The 17562-nt window shown below is 48.2% G+C and overlaps 1 protein-coding gene across 1 annotated transcript in view; it reads left to right on the top strand.

The window, feature by feature from the left end:
- Positions 1–17562, top strand: part of NEK7 (NIMA related kinase 7) — a 230903-nt gene that overhangs the window by 164887 nt on the left and 48454 nt on the right. Inside the window, exon 8 of the mRNA XM_075322170.1 lies at positions 13528–13622. Within this exon, the coding sequence (XP_075178285.1) occupies positions 13528–13622 (95 nt within the window). The remainder of the gene's footprint in view (positions 1–13527; positions 13623–17562) is intronic.

The raw sequence follows: 17562 nt of genomic DNA, 5'->3' as shown, positions 1-17562 counted from the left end.
GTTGAGGTGGATCAACACAATTGCCCCCTGAAGATTCCTCAGGCAATGGCCACATTTACAAATGAAAGGATGCTAATTGGAGTCATCAGAGTTGTCAGTTTGAACGAAGGGTCATTTGACCCTCTTTCGGGACTTCAGTGGGGAGCTCAAAAATTCTGGGACTTCTAGTGTTAAGGAAAGGAGCGACATGTCAACGAACACAGTTTTTGAACGATTTTGCGGTCGTTGATAATCGCTCTTTGGTGTCACGCTGCGATGTCGCTACCGGCGCCGGATGTGCGTCACTAACAATGTGACCCCTACGATATATCAGTAGTGATGTCGCAGCGTGTAAAGCACCCTTTAGACTCCCACAGTCTTTATCACAATTGATGCTGAGAAGGCATTTGACCGGGTTCAGTGGAACTAATTACTACAAACTTTAAAAAAATTGGCTTCAATGGGAGGCTATTAGACCTTATGAAATCATTCTACTGAAACCCATCTGCGAGAATTATATCAAATGGTAAAATCAACCTCTCGAATGGAACAAGGCAGGGGTGTCCTCTGTCCTCTTTCCCCGTCGTTGTTCGATCTTTTCATTGAGCCCTTGGTGGAGAAGATCAGGATGGACAGCCGGATTAGGGGCGTCCCTGCTAATAACAGACAATTCAAAGTGTCACTTTTCACAGATGACATCCTACTCTCTCTAATGGATCCACTGAACTCGGTCATACAGACCTTGGAAATTTTTAAAGAATTCTCAAGGGTCTCATTATATAGGGTCAATACGGATAAAACCCAGGCTATGCACCTCAATCTGGATCAGGATCTATTAACACTAGAAGAAATTTGGAGCTCCATAGGGTTCCAATGGTAGAAATGTTAAATGACCCCTCTCTGGAACTTCTAGTGTTAAAAGTCCTACAATCGGAAATCAAATTTCATTGGAATGTGGACAGCATGTCTTATTTAGGAATCAAACTAACAAAAAAACACAAAGGACTGTGCTAACCAGAATATTACTGACATTTATAATACCATCCAAAAAGATCTACATCTATCCAAAGTAGAGCTTTCCTGGTTAGGAAAAATAAACACATACAAAATGCTGGAACTTCCCAAGCTACTTTATATCTTCAGAACTATCTCATTACCAATCAAGAAGAAGCTTCTACAAAAACTCCAAACTCAACTAACATCTTTTGTATGGGGTAAAACTAAACGTAGAGTAGCACAATCTACCCTAAACAAAAACAGAATCAATGGGTGGTTGGGGATGCCAAACATAATGGCCTACTATCAAGCAATGACTGTTAAAAGCAGCCAGAAGTATTGGAACAGAGATGATATAAACCTGCATGGGTGGGACTTGAAGATTCTTATTGTCCAAATATAGAAGTTGGAGACCTGGTGGTGGCCTACCTATGCGACTCTAAAGAGTGACTACCTAAGGAGGTCATCACCAGGAACTTAATAATAACATGGAGGAAATTCAGAGCCCAATCTAGAAAAATACACGGCACCAAATCAATAGGTTGGATGAAGATCGAAACACTTTCTGCATTCTCACCAAGATTAAAGCTCAACCACTGGAAATCTAAGGGAATATGCTTAATCTCAGACATACTCGATAACGATAAGCTGCAGCCCTACCAAGATTTAGCAAAAGAATTCAAACTAACAAAGTCAAATAAGAAAACTTGGAAGATAATAGAAAAAAATTTCATGAAACCTAGCACCACCCTCCACCTTCCAAGTAACATCACAGCTCTCTTAAAGAATCCAAGTAATCAAAACACTTGGAAAACCAAATATATCTACCAAATTTATAACGAAGACACAAATCTCCTTAACTTAAAAAACTTGGAAAAGTGGAAAATAGTTAAAAATCCTAGAAAATCAATTTGAAGAAAGATTTCAAAAGTCATTGGCCACAGTCTACAAAAATATACCTTGCGTTGCTCTTATAGAAACCAGTTATAAGATAACCCGCTAGTATTACACACCCCATAAATTGCATTTAATTAACCCAGATACCTCATACAAATGCTGGAGAAACTGTAGAAATTCAGGCAACATAACTCACATATTTTGGTCGTGTCCAAAAATTAAGAAATTCTGGAGACATTCAATCACTTATAAGGTTCATTACACAGCTAGATGTAACTCTAACTCCAGAATTGGTTTTTCTCTTAAAACATTGAAGCGATACCTAAATATTTTAGGCCCATAGTAATACATATTCTACTAGTTTCCACTAATCTCATTGCATCCAAATGGAAAAGTGAGAAAGCTCCTAATATTCAAGACTATAAGGAGAAACTAACTCTACATAAAACTTTTTAGGGTACTATTATGCCATAAAAAATAATACTCAAACCAAGTACCTCACCAAATGGGACCCATGGCTAGAGCCCAATCACCGACAAACTATATAGCCCAACTGACGTTAAGAAAACACTAACTATATTCGAGAAATACAAGCTCACTATTAATTCCAGGCTTGAAGCTCTAGTCTTTGATACCTCCCTGATCTAAAACTCACTAGAATTATATGTTTTTGATCTCGCAAATTTGCTGGACTGTCTACGGAATCCAAGTCAGGAAGTTGTTAATTTTATTTGTTGTTTAGTTATGTTTTGAAAAAGGTTAATTCAGAAGCAATTGATTTGACCAACAAAATATACTGCTTGATGTATCAACACTAACCAACTGGGGGGTCAAAATGTGAATTTTTTTAACCTTAATATTACTATCTATATGTCCTTACATTTTTTCTAACACATGATTTCAAGATTTGTTAGCTACAATACCTAATAAAAATCATTTGAACAAGAAGTCCCGGACTTCCAGTCATGCATAGTACGGAACCGGGTGTACGTGTCCTGGCTTCAAACTGGTGTAGTGCGCATGATCGGAAGTCCGGGGACATTCTGATTGTGCGCACTAAGCCTAAAACCAGTGGTGGCAGCAGAGGTGAGAGTGACCATACCTCTGACGCTGTGCATTGATTAGCATGTTGGCACGCCCACTGGGGCGGGCTTACATACTAAGGAGGCCGACTAGCCAAGGGAACTAACGCCCTTTCAGCTAGTCGCTGGCCTGATTAGCATATGATAAAAGATCCTTAGAAATACTTTTTCTAAAGATCTCTATCTATGCTACTAGATGCAGGGACAGTTAAGCAGGGATTAGCAATATACACCCAGAACTGCTGTAGGCTCCTGCTCTTCAATTACCGGCCAGCTCATAACCTTCATTGTATATTCACTGCACCCTGGGTGACAGCGTCTGCCTGCAGCCAATCACAGACCCAGTCTGGGGGTCTATATCATACAGTGAATATAAATAAACTGGCGTATTGTCCCCCCATATTATGATACTCAGCACAGATAAAGCATACGGCTACAGGCTGTAGCCCTTAGCTGTCAGGTTTAATCATGGTAGTGTATCAAATAAAAGGGATTGCATGCTGTTTTTCTTTTTTAAATTATTTAAATAAATAAGTAAAAAAGTGTGCGGTCCCCCCAATTTTGATACCCAGCCGTGATAAAGCCCAACAATTGGGGGATGGTATTCTCAGGCTGGGATGACCCATGTTTATTGGGTGCCCCCCCCAGCCTAAAAATAGCCACCCATTAGATGTGACAATTCTGGCACTTTACCCAGCTCTTCCCGATTTGCTTTGGTGTGGTGGCAATCAGGGTGATAAGGAGTTAGGCCGGCGTCACACGGTACGATCTATCGTGCGATCGCTCGAGCGATCGTACCCGCCCGCGTCGTTTGTGCGTCACGGGCAATTAGTTGCCCGTGGCGCAAAAGTGGTAAACCCCCTGTCACACGCACTTACATCCTGGACGACGTCACTGTGGGCGACGAACATCCTCTTCCTGAAGGGGGAGGGACGTTCGGCTTCACAGCGACGTCACACAGCGGCCGGCCAATAGAAGTGGAGGGGTGGAGATGAGCGGGACGGAACATCCCGCCCACCTCCTTCCTTCCTTCCGCATTGCCGACAGGACGCAGGTAAGCTGTGTTCGTCGTTCCCGGGGTATCACACGGAGCGATGTGTGCTGCCTCGGGAACGATGAACAACCGGAGCAGAGAAGGAGGAACGACATTTTGAAAATGAACGACGTGTCAACGAGCAACGATAAGGTGAGTATTTTTGCTCGTTCACAGCCATTTGTAACTGTCACACGCTACGATATGTCGAACGATGCCGGATGTGCGTCACGGAATTCGTGACCCCGACGACACATCGCCCGATATATCGTAGCTGTGGCGCCGCCCTTAATGTCAGCCAACAGCTGCCACTAAGCCCTAGATTAGTAATTGCAAGCATCTGACACACACACACCCCCCCCATTAGTAATCTGTAAGTGAAAAGAAGTAAACCCAAGCACCGAAAATATCCTTTATATGAAATAAGATACAAAAAACCCTCCTTCACCACTTTAACCCCCAAAACACCCTTTCAGGTCCAACTTAATCCACACGAGGTCCCACGACGCTTCCAGCTCTGCTACATACCGTATTTTTCGGACTATAAGACGCACTTTTTTCCCCACAAATAGGGGAAAGTGGGGGGTGCATCTTACAGTCTGAACTTAAGGCTGGGGGGAATGAGGGTGCTGCGATGGAGCGGGTCATCAGGGGCACGAGCAGGCTGCAGCAGCGCCTGTCATGACCACGTGGGCCTGCTCATTACATTTGCACTCCCATCCTCCTGCCCATCTTTCAGCGCTGAAGCCGGCGCTGACAAGTGAGTGGGATGATGGGCGGGGGATGCGCGCATACTAAACAGCCAGCCCACCCGCATGATCACCCCTGGCAACTACAGCCTGGAGTGATCATGTGCGGCTGTATTCACTGCCCCCAGTGCATCATCATCAGTGCGGGTTGCAGTGAATCAGTATACTCACCATTCTCCTGCAGCACCGCAATCTCCTCCTGTCTATGCCGGCCGCGGCTGTGTGGAGACTAGCGGCGCTCACAGCGATGACGTCATTGCTGTGCGCACGTGTCCACACACAGCCGCGGCCGGCACAGACAGCAGGAGATCACAGTGCTGCAGGGATCGTAGCCAGCTCCACACAGGTCAGTGGCGCTGCTGCCAGCACAGACGTGAGGAGGAGCGATGCTGCGTGGAGTGAGAAAAGGTGAGTATACACTTTTATTTTTTTTGTGTGTGCCACAGGATGCAGGACATACAGCATGATGGATGGGGTATATAGCAGGATGGGGGTATATAGCAGGATGGGGGTATATAGCAGGAATGGAGCACATACCAGGATGGGGGTATATAGCAGGATGGGAGCACATACCAGAATGGGGGTGTATAGCAGGATGTGGCCATATGCCAGGATGGGGTATATAGCAGGACAGGATGCGGCCATATGCCAGGATGGGATATATAGAAGGATGCGGCCATATACCAGGATGGGGTATATAGCATGATGCGGCCATATGCCAGGATGAGGTATATAGCTGGATGGGGGCACATACCAGGATGGGGGCACATACCAGGATGGGCGTATATAGCATGATGTGGCCATATACCAGGATGAGGTATATAGCAGGATGAGGGCTATACCAGGATGAGGGACATATATATACAAGCCAGGAGGATCATTACCAGGATGGGGTACCTTAGTAGAGAATTTGGGGATATGACCCCCATAATAGTGTCAGCAGCAGATCCTCGCCCCATAAGTGTGTCATGACCACATTTTTTGCTTAAAATTTTATTTTCCTATTTTCCTTCTCTAAAACCAGGGTGCGTCTTATGGACCGGTGTATCTTATAGTCCGAAAAATACGGTAACTAAAGTCACAGTGCGATCATGGAACATGACCGAACACTGTGACGTTCAGGCAGAAAATGAGCAGCGCGATCAGCAATGACGTCACTCAGGTGATTTGCGGTCACAGCTGGAGATGCATTGAAGGAAATAATTATTTGATCCTTTGCTGATTTTGTAAGTTTTCCCACTGACAAAGACATGAACAGGCTATTATTTTAAGGGTAGGTTAATTTTAACAGTGAGAGATAGACTATCCAAATAAAATCCAGTAAATCACATTGTATGAATTTATTTGCATTTCACAGAGAGAAATAAGTATTTGATCCCCTACCAACCATTAAGAGTCCTGGCTCCTACTGACCACTTAGATGTTCCTAATTAACTCATTACCTGCATTAAAGACAGCTATCTTAAATTGTCACCTGTATAAAAGACTCCTGTCAACAAGCTCAATCAGTCGGACTCTATCCTTAACAACAGGGGTGGGGAACCTTTTTACTGCCGGGGGCCATTTGGAATTTCCTACTAACCTTTGGGGGCCACACAAAATTATCAACTTGAAAACTACCCTGGTATATTTTGGTCAAACGATTAATTAACTCACCCCTACTGTGACTGCTGGAGCTGCTTTTCTTTGGTGAGGCTGTGATGTTCGGTGATATTGATTAATCTTGTTTCTCACAGCTGCTTTTCCAGGTTTGTCTCGGTATGGATATGCTGGGGGCATATACATCACAGGAGACGCTGGGGTGCATAAATTACAGGAGACACTGGGAGTACACATCACAGGAGGGGCTGGGGCGTATACATCACTAGGGGGGGGGGCATGGACAGCCCTGGCGGTGGCAGACATGACTGGGGACAAGGAAAACACTAGGAGGCAGCACGGACTGCACTAGGAGGCAGCACTAGGGAGACACAGACAGGACTGGTGGAGCATAGACATAATCAGGAGGGCACGGACTGGGGGGCATAGACAGCAGTGGCGAGTACAGAGCACTGGGGGGTACACAGCACTGGGTGAGCACGGACAGCATAAGGGGGGCACAGACCGCACTGACTGTGGCATGGACAGCACTGGTGGCAGCATGGACAGCATTAGGTGGCGCGGACAGCACTGGGGGAGCATAGACATCACCCTGGGTTTACAGACAGCACTAGGGGTGCACGGACATCAGTGGTGGGTTACACTGCACTGGGGGGTACACACTGCACTGGGGGGTAAACACTGCACTGGGGGGTACACACTGCACTGGGGTGTACACACTGCACTGGGGGGTACACACTGCACTGAGCGGGGGGGCAGCGATGGGTTGAGCTCTCACAGTACTGGGGTGGGGGAGGAGTCACACGCACAGCACAGGTCCGGGAGGCCATTAAATCTGCTTTAGCTCTTCTGTGACTTTATCGCAGCATGCTGCTTACCCCGCCCACCAGAGCACACTAGCACAGGTCGGGGTTAAGCCTAGAATGTATGGGCTGCAGTCAGGTCCTGGAAGTCAGGATCTGGATAGAGCCCATACATTCTAGCATCTACCCTCAGGTCATCAGGCAGTGAGATTTAAAGGGCCAGCAGCCGGGAAAAGCGCGGCTGCCGCCAGAGAACAGCGGTCCCCGGGAATGTGCCCGGGGGCCGCATAAAAAGTCGCCACGGGCCGCATACGGCCCGCGGGCTGGAGGTTCCCCACCCCTGCTCTACAACATGGGCAAGACCAAAGAGCTTTCTAAGGATGTCAGGGACAAGATCACAGACCTGCACAAGGCTGGAATGGGCTACAAAACCATAAGTAAGAATCTGGGTGAGAAGGAGACAACTGTTGGTGCAATAGTAAGACAATGGAAGAAATGCAAAATGAGTGTTAATCGACATCGATCTGTGACTCCATTCAAAATCTTTCCTCGTGGGGTATTCAGAATCATGAGGAAGGTGAGAGATCAGTATAAAATTACATGAGTGGAACCTGTTAATGATCTCAAGGCAGCTTGGACCACTGTCACCAAGAAAACTATTAACACTTTATACCATAATTGCTTAATATTCTGCAGTGCCTGCAAAGTCCCACTGCTCAAGAAGCCACATGTGCAGCCAGCCCGTCTGAAGTTTGCCAATGAACACCCAGATGATTCTGAGAATGATTGGGAGAAGTTGCTGTGGTCAGATGAGACAAAAAATTACCTCTTTTGGCCTTAACTCAACTTGCCGTGTTTGGAGGAAGAGAAATGCTGCCTATGACCGAAAGAACACTGTCCCCACTGTCAAGCATGGAGGTAGAAGTGTGGTGCCCCTGAGGCTACCGTCGCCACAGAGCTACTGCACCTCATCCAAAGGTGTGGTGCCCCATCCTGGGTAAGAAAGAGGCCATCTATCGGGTTACACGACAACACACCAAAAACCTGCAGACACCCAATTATTAACTCACATTAGATCAGGGCGGGGCAGGTCCCATTAATGCTTAGCGACCAGTAATCTGGTTATGGCACTTAAGCCCCGTGCAGTGTCTCTAGAACCATCCAGGGGGTAGAGCTTAGTGGGTGAGCAGTCTGAGGTAAAATGGGCGGAGCTAAGTTTGAAAGTTTGCCATTGACAGAGTCAGTCAGGAGGAGGGAGGAGACCGACTAGGGGTCCTGTTCAACTCTGAGGAGATGGAAGAAAGAATCCCAGTGACCTTAGGGGAAGTGTGTCAGATACCTCTATAGTCGCGTTTCACAGGCAACAGCTTGAAGTAGAGATATTGGTCGCAAAATGGGTCCCTGTTCCTAGGCTAGAAAGATACTTTAGGACTTCCTAGTAACACTGGAAGCCAGGGTGGCTGTACGCACCCTTGGGCCATAAGCGACACACAAATCCGCTGGAAGGGGGCCACAGAGGACCGGGGATCCAGGCAGGCAGAAATCCCTTTGAAGGTCCCCGGAGGGAGCCAGGCAGGCAGAAGTCCCTTTTCAGGTTCGCAGTCCCCTGGCTCAGGGCACTGTGTGTGGAGGTGCAGGACAGGAGGGAGAAAGACAGCGCAGAGAGACGGCCAGTAAAGGCAAACAAAGGGTGTACCGGTACTGGCCTCGGACTTACTCGGGATTGGTTGTTGCCCATCACTGGGTAACCCAGCATACTGTGGATGGACTAAAATGGCTGTCAAGTTTGAATCAACACAGTGATTAAAAGACTATTGTTGCAAAGCCCTGGTGTCGTCTCCATTCCTCCTGTGTCACAACCTGTCCTCATAGACTTTTCATATTATCAACTGTTATCTCGGGGCCTCACTCCACCTGTGGGGGGAGTAAGAACACCTCAGCTGCCCCCTTATCACCTGCCCCGGGAAACCTACAGCGCAGCGGCGGCTCACATAGCCGCACCACCACAGGTGGAGTCACAAACTTTATTCCACTGTAATATAATCATCATCCCCCTTTATTTAAAAGACACCGCCAGAGTCACGGAGCCGAACCCCGCCACCGCTGATATACCCGGACTAGTCCGGCCCGATTCAGAGTACCCCCGGCCCTGGAGTTGGACATGTCAGAAACATTTTGTTTTGGGGGTGTTTCTCTGCTAAGGGCACAGGACTACTTCACCACATCAATGGGACAATGTATGGTGCTATGTACGATAAAATCCTGAGTAACAACCTCCATCCCTCCGCCAGGACATTAAAAATGGGTTGTGGCTGGGACTTCAGGCACGACAATGGCCCAAAGTATGTAGCCAAGGCAACAAAGGAGTGGCTCCAAAAGAAGCACATTAAGGTCAGGATGTGGCCTACCCAGTTTCCAGACCTTAATCCCATTGAAAACGTATGGCGGGAGCTGGAGCTCCCAGTTGCCAAGCGTCAGCCTCAAAATCTTAATGATTTAGAGATGATCTGCATAGAGGAGTGGACCAAAATTCCTCCTGACATGTGCGTAAACCTCATCATGAACTACAAAAAACGTCTGACTGCTGTGCTTGCCAACAAGGGTTTTGCCACCAAGTATTAAGTCTTGTTTGCAAGAGGGATCAAATACTTATTTCTTTCTGCAAAATGCAAACAAATTTATATAATTTATACAATGTGATTTTTCTGGATTTTATTTTGGAAATTCTAGCTCTCACTGTTAAAATGTACCTACCCTTAATATTATAGATTGTTCATGTTTGTCAATGGGCTAACTAACAAAATCACCAATGGATCAAATAATTATTTCCTTCAGTGTATGACCGCAAATAGCCTGAGTGACATCAGCACTGATCTCGCGGCTCATTCATTCTCTCCCTCCAGCAGGTACAGTGACGCCGGAGACTGGCTTGCTTTATTGTATTTTTTTCTTTTCTTTTTTTACGTTTTTTTTTTTTTCTTTTGTTACCCTAGTGCCGGATCCAGGTCAATCCCGACCTGGGCTTGACACTTCGGTTCTTTTGAACCCCTGCGGGTCTGGTCTTGGTCTGGCCATCACAGAAGAGTAAAAAAACCCTGTAAAAACGCCATAGAGCACCAAAAGCTTTTCCAAAAAACATACCAAAAACGCAAAAAAAAACCACCAGGAGACTTCTGCAACAAGATCACATTTTGGTCAGGAAAAAAAACACCCTGTGTGAGCATTGCCTTACTGTCACATTAAAAATGTTGCTATTTAGTACCAGCCTGATGAAACTGTGGTGCACAACCGCTACCTTATTCACTGCTCCAGTGTGTCTTAGGCTACATGCGTATGCTGCAGATTTTTCTGCACACAAACTGCAACTAAGGCCACTTTCACACTTGCGTTGAACGGCATCCGTCACAATGCGTTGTGTAACGCATGTGATGGATGCGTTGTAAATAGTGTGATATAAAGGCAACGGATTCCTGTGAAATAACGAGTTGCGTTAAGCTGAGAGAGAGAGAGCGAGCCCCCATCATCACTGCACACACTCCGGCACTACCGCCTCCATCATAATCACCGCACACACCCCGGCACTACCGCTCCCATCATCACTGCACACACGCAGGCACTACCGCACTCATCACTGCATACACACCGGCACTACTGCTTCCATAATCTCCGCACACACTACCTCAGTGACGTCCCCGCTGACAGCGCGACTCACTTCAGTTGCTGCTTGGAGCTAACAGAGAGCGGCGGTGTTCTACTGCCGCTCCTGTCGGCTTTATGTAGCAGAGCTGGATGCGTTGCGGGACCTCGTTTGGATTACGCCAGACCTGGAGTGGTATTTGGGGATTAATAAAGTGGTGAAAGAGGGTGTTTTTTTTTATCTTCCAAATAAAGTATTTTTTCGTGTGTGTGTGTTTATTTACTTTCACTTACAGGTTAATCATTGTGGGTGTCTCATAGACGCCTGCCATGATTAACCTAGGACTTAGTGGCAGCTATGGGCTGCTGCTATTAACTCCTTATTATCTCGATTGCCACCGCACCAGGGCAATTTGGGATTAGCCGGGTAGAGTTCTGGTACTGTCGCATCTAATGGATGCGGCAATTCCAGGCGGCTGCTGGCTGATATTGTTAGGCTGGGGGGCTCCCCATAGCGTGGGGCTCCCATCCTGATCATACCAGCTTTCAGCCGTGTGACTTTACCTTGGCTGGTATCAAAATTATTGGGGACCGCATGCCGTTTTTATAAACTATTTATTGTACTGCATGATTTAGACCCGCCCAACGGCGGCTGTGATTGGTTGCAGTGAGAGAGCTGTCACTCAGCGTGGGGGCGGGTCTGACTGCAACGAATCATAGGCCCTGGTGGGCAGGGGAAGCAGTGAATACTAGATGGAATAATGAACGGCCGGCATTTTCAAAAGGGGAAAAGCCGCTGGAGCTTTGTGACAGCTGTGCAGTGCCGCGCCCGTGATCGGTGGGTATGCTCAGTAGAACATGACGGAATCCGTCAGCGGATTCCGCCGCTTAGCACATAGTGGCGGAATCCACCACCATGGACAATCATTAGACACCTTGGCGGATTCTAACGACCCAAAAAACGCTACATGTAGCGTTCCCTCCACTCGATGCTGTCAAAATAACGATGCAGCGTCGTCCAGCGGATGAAACGCAGACACTTGCGTTACGGTGCGTCGTCAATACAAGTCTATGGAGAATAGCGCAGTGCGTTAACTGACTGCGCTATTCTCCATAGCAGCGGATTGCGCTGAACACAAGTGTGAAAGCGGCCTAAGGCTGCTTTCACACTACGTCTTTTTAACATGCGTCCTGAATGTTTTTTTAACGCAGAAACGGGTCCAGTGCAAATGCGTTTTCATTTCAATGCATTTGCAATGGACTCGCGTTAACATGTGTTCACCTGCGTTTGCGTGCGTTATAGTGAGGATCCAGCGACTTGCAGTTTTTTAACATCTTTCAAAAACGCTACTTGTAGCGTTTTTGAGCTGCGTCCAACTTCTGCAAATTGCTAGATCCTGACTAAACAGCACGCAAACGCATGTGAACGCTGGCGTGCTGATAGGCAGGATCCTGCTTGCTCTACTGAGCATACCCAGAAGCCAGCCTCCGTGATCAGTCTATCTCTCTCCTCCCTCTGTCTCTCCCCCTCCCTCTCCCCCACCTGAGAGCTGCGGACACTCGTAACCAAGGTAAATATCGGGTAACCACTTATCTTAGTTACCCGATGTTTACGTTGGTAACGTGTGCAGGGAGCCCGGCTCCTAGCAGCTGCAGACGCTTGTAACCAAAGTAAATATCGGGTATCCAAGCAAGTATACCCGATGTTTACCTTGGTTACGAGCCTCGCAGCTGTCAGATGCCGGCTCCCAGTCTGGCACGTTTAGTTCCCCTCACTCCCGATCACATGACTCCAATGCCCGCCCCTAAACATCCAGTGACAGGATCCTGCAAAATAAGACTTGCGTTTGCATGCATTTTTTGCTGTAAAAGAAGGATCCGCTTTTGCAGCAAAAAACCGTTCAGGACGCATGTTAAAAAGACGTAGTGTGAAAGCAGCCTAAAACTGCAACCAAAACTGCACCTTGTTAGAGAGAGCCTGGAAATGTAAAAAAAAAAAAATCTTGTAATGTTGGTGCGTTTTTAATGCGTTTATGTATTTTTTGTGACAAAAATGCACCAAAAATCCTCCAAAAACGCATGCAAAATTCACCAAATTGACAGCATGTGTTTTTTGTGACAAATGTTGACAAAAATGCTAGAAGAATGAACAATGCTGCATCTTTTTTTGTCACAAACTTTTGACAAAAAAAGCTGTCAAACTAAAGGTACACATAGCAAATCTGAATTCTCATAGACTTTGCTGGGAAGTCAAATGTCAGAAAGTTCTGACAACAAAACTGCACCAAAAAACGCAGCGTGCGCATGTAGCAGTTGTTCACCCCAGTGCTGTCCATCATTGTAGTTATTTTCGAAGTATTAGAAACCTGATCTTCCCCATAATCAGCACTATTTTACACACAGGCAGATTTAAGGAGAAAAACATATGTAAAGGGTGTAGTAAATTATTTATTTATTTTTTATTATACTCCATATAATTCCATTGAAATCCTCTTAATTTTTAGGGTGCATAACATATGTACAATTGATCACCTTATTACTGTAAAATTAAGAGGAATCTCTTGCAGGGATGACTATAGAGCCATCTTATCTAAACCTTGGCTATTGTATCTGTTTGTATATATGAATACTGTGTGTGTGTGTGTATTGTAAGTTTTAAAAAAATATATATATAAAATGTAATACATTTTGATAATTTTTTTATATATCTTTAAAGGGTCATATCTGTTTACACTATAATGTCTTGTTTACAGTGGGAACCCCATACTACATGTCACCGGAGAGGATACATGAAAACGGATACAACTTCAAATCTGATATTTGGTCATTAGGATGTCTTCTTTACGAGGTAATTAAAAGAAACGTGCAATGAAATGCCTAAGTAGTAACCTCTGTAATCTCCTGGCACAGATTGGCAGAATCACCATTGATACTCCAGGCCTCTGACTGTGTACAGTTGTGTTTTCATAGATGTCCACGTAGAGCTCAGTGGTCAGTACGTAATAGTTACGTACGTATTAATGCTCAGGCTAAAAGTACAAGTGGCATTTTTAAATTTTTTTAGATATCAATTGAAGTTACAGAAACAATAATTGCTTATATTGTCAATAACTGCAGGACATTGTGGCTTGCGCTGTCAGGAATGGTTATGAACCTCAGTTTGCCATATTGCGTAGCAATACCTACCCAGCACATCTTACCAGGTAGTTACCATTTAAGGAGCCCTAGAATAAATCTGTCCACCTCACTGTGTGAGAGATCATTATTAAAATGTATCATTGAATATATGCACATATAAATAAATACAGATGCATATCGATGGGGTCTGCAAAGGCTGCTTCATGAAAATTAACATTATCCTTCAGTTATTACTGTATATGTGCTTAGTGTATGTCCAATTATATAGAATGTGCACAATAGCCATTTTGCTAAATACATTACGTATAATATTTAGCTTCTCGTCATACCTGTGTGCTAAAAGACAAAAAATGCTCCTCTGTCACCTAGGCTCCTGAGTCCAGTATAGTGCTACGGCTCTAGAATCATTTCATCTTGTTGTGCTGGGTCCTGTATTGGATATTGGAGCCTCGGTGACAGGCAAGAACAAGAACACCCATTCCTCAATACATATTAGCAGCATTGACTTCCATACAGTAGATTACATATATATCTTGTGTGTGTATGTATGTATATATACTAGAAGGTGGCCCGATTCTACGCATCGGGTATTCTAGAATTTACGTATTGTGTAGTTCATGGATGATTTTTGTTTTTTATATATATATATATATATATATATATATATATATATATATATATATATATATATATATATATATATATATATATATATATATATAATGTTTTTTGTGTGTAGTTACCAAGTGTTTGTGTAGGCGCTGTACATGTTCTGGGTGTTGTCTGGGTGTGGCGGGGGGTGAGGCCGGTGTATGTGTGTTGCGTTGTTTGTGGAGCCCTGTGTGTCTGTAGCGTTGTGTTTGTGTGTGTGTCGCGCGGTTTGTGTGTGTGTGGTGTGTTTTGGGGGGAGGTATGTTTTGTGCAATGTGTGTGTTATGTTTTGTGCAATGTGTGTGTTGTGCGGTATGTGCGTATATTTGTGTGTGCCGCGGTGTTTGTGTGTTGGGTGTTGTGTGTGTGCAGCGTTGTCTGTGTGTGTGGGTGTCTGTGTAGGGCAGTTTTTTGTGGTTCCCAGTGTGTGTGTGTGGTGTGTTTTGCGGTGCGAGCGCGCGCGTGTGTGTGTGTTGGGGGGAAGTGTGCACTTCCCATCGTGCTCCATCCCCCATGCAGCGCACTCCCCATCGTGCTCCATCCCCTATGCTGCGCACCCCCCATCGTGCTCCATCTCCCATGCTGTGCACTCCCAAACGTGCTCCATCCGCCATGCTGCGCACTCCCAAATGTGCTCCATCCACCATGCTGCGCACTCCCAAACGTGCTCCATCCGCCATACTCCGCACTCCCCATCGTGCTCCATCCCCCATGCAGCGCACTCCCCATCGTGCTCCATCCCCTATGCTGCGCACCCCCCATCGTGCTCCATCTCCCATGCTGCGCACTCCCAAACGTGCTCCATCCGCCATACTCCGCACTCCCCATCGTGCTCCATCCCCCATCCAGTGCACTCCCCATCGTGCTCCATCCCCTATGCTGCGCACCCCCATCGTGCTGCATCCCCCATGCTGCGCACTCCCAAACATGCTCCATCCGCCATGCTGCGCACTCCCAAACGTGCTCCATCCGCCATGCTGCGCACTCCCAAACGTGCTCCATCCGCCATGCTGCGCATCCCCCATCATGCTCCATCCCCCATGCTGCACCAGCATCAGCCTCTCTACCCGCAGCATCAGCCTCTCTCCTCCCAGCATCAGCCTCTCTCCTCCCAGCATCAGCCTCTCTCCCCGCAGCATCAGCCTCTCTACCCGCAGCATCAGCCTCTCTCCTCCCAGCATCAGCCTCTCTCCTCCCAGCATCAGCCTCTCTCCTCCCAGCATCAGCCTCTCTCCTCCCAGCATCAGCCTCTCTCCTCCCAGCATCAGCCTCTCTCCCCGCAGCATCAGCCTCTCTCCCCGCAGCATCAGCCTCTCTCCCCGCAGCATCAGCCTCTCTCCCCGCAGCATCAGCCTCTCTCCCCGCAGCATCAGCCTCTCTCCCCGCAGCATCAGCCTCTCTCCCCGCAGCATCAGCCTCTCTCCCCGCAGCATCAGCCTCTCTCCTCCCAGCATCAGCCTCTCTCCTCCCAGCATCAGCCTCTCTCCTCCCAGCATCAGCCTCTCTCCCCGCAGCATCAGCCTCTCTCCCCGCAGCATCAGCCTCTCTCCCCGCAGCATCAGCCTCTCTCCCCGCAGCATCAGCCTCTCTCCCCGCAGCATCAGCCTCTCTCCCCGCAGCATCAGCCTCTCTCCCCGCAGCATCAGCCTCTCTCCCCGCAGCATCAGCCTCTCTCCCCGCAGCATCAGCCTCTCTCCCCGCAGCATCAGCCTCTCTCCCCGCAGCATCAGCCTCTCTCCCCGCAGCATCAGCCTCTCTCCCCGCAGCATCAGCCTCTCTCCCCCGCAGCATCAGCCTCTCTCCCCGCAGCATCAGCCTCTCTCTCCTCCCAGCATCAGCCTCTCTCTCCTCCCAGCATCAGCCTCTCTCTCCTCCCAGCGTCAGCCTCTCTCTCCTCCCAGCGTCAGCCTCTCTCTCCTCCCAGCGTCAGCCTCTCTCTCCTCCCAGCGTCAGCCTCTCTCTCCTCCCAGCGTCAGCCTCTCTCTCCTCCCAGCGTCAGCCTCTCTCTCCTCCCAGCGTCAGCCTCTCTCTCCTCCCAGCGTCAGCCTCTCTCTCCTCCCAGCGTCAGCCTCTCTCTCCTCCCAGCGTCAGCCTCTCTCTCCTCCCAGCGTCAGCCTCTCTCTCCTCCCAGCGTCAGCCTCTCTCTCCTCCCAGCGTCAGCCTCTCTCTCCTCCCAGCGTCAGCCTCTCTCTCCTCCCAGCGTCAGCCTCTCTCTCCTCCCAGCGTCAGCCTCTCTCTCCTCCCAGCGTCAGCCTCTCTCTCCTCCCAGCGTCAGCCTCTCTCTCCTCCCAGCGTCAGCCTCTCTCTCCTCCCAGCGTCAGCCTCTCTCTCCTCCCAGCGTCAGCCTCTCTCTCTCCTCCCAGCGTCAGCCTCTCTCTCCTCCCAGCGTCAGCCTCTCTCTCCTCCCAGCGTCAGCCTCTCTCTCCTCCCAGCGTCAGCCTCTCTCTCCTCCCAGCGTCAGCCTCTCTCTCCTCCCAGCGTCAGCCTCTCTCTCCTCCCAGCGTCAGCCTCTCTCTCCTCCCAGCGTCAGCCTCTCTCTCCTCCCAGCGTCAGCCTCTCTCTCCTCCCAGCGTCAGCCTCTCTCTCCTCCCAGCGTCAGCCTCTCTCTCCTCCCAGCGTCAGCCTCTCTCTCCTCCCAGCGTCAGCCTCTCTCTCCTCCCAGCGTCAGCCTCTCTCTCCTCCCAGCGTCAGCCTCTCTCTCCTCCCAGCGTCAGCCTCTCTCTCCTCCCAGCGTCAGCCTCTCTCTCCTCCCAGCGTCAGCCTCTCTCTCCTCCCAGCGTCAGCCTCTCTCTCCTCCCAGCGTCAGCCTCTCTCTCCTCCCAGCGTCAGCCTCTCTCTCCTCCCAGCGTCAGCCTCTCTCTCCTCCCCAGCGTCAGCCTCTCTCTCTCCTCCCAGCGTCAGCCTCTCTCTCCTCCCAGCGTCAGCCTCTCTCTCCTCCCAGCGTCAGCCTCTCTCTCCTCCCAGCGTCAGCCTCTCTCTCCTCCCAGCGTCAGCCTCTC

The sequence above is a fragment of the Anomaloglossus baeobatrachus genome, chromosome 8 (assembly GCF_048569485.1).
Source record: "Anomaloglossus baeobatrachus isolate aAnoBae1 chromosome 8, aAnoBae1.hap1, whole genome shotgun sequence".
NCBI classification, from domain to species: domain Eukaryota; kingdom Metazoa; phylum Chordata; class Amphibia; order Anura; family Aromobatidae; genus Anomaloglossus; species Anomaloglossus baeobatrachus.
This window is presented reverse-complemented; position numbering and strand designations above follow the sequence as displayed.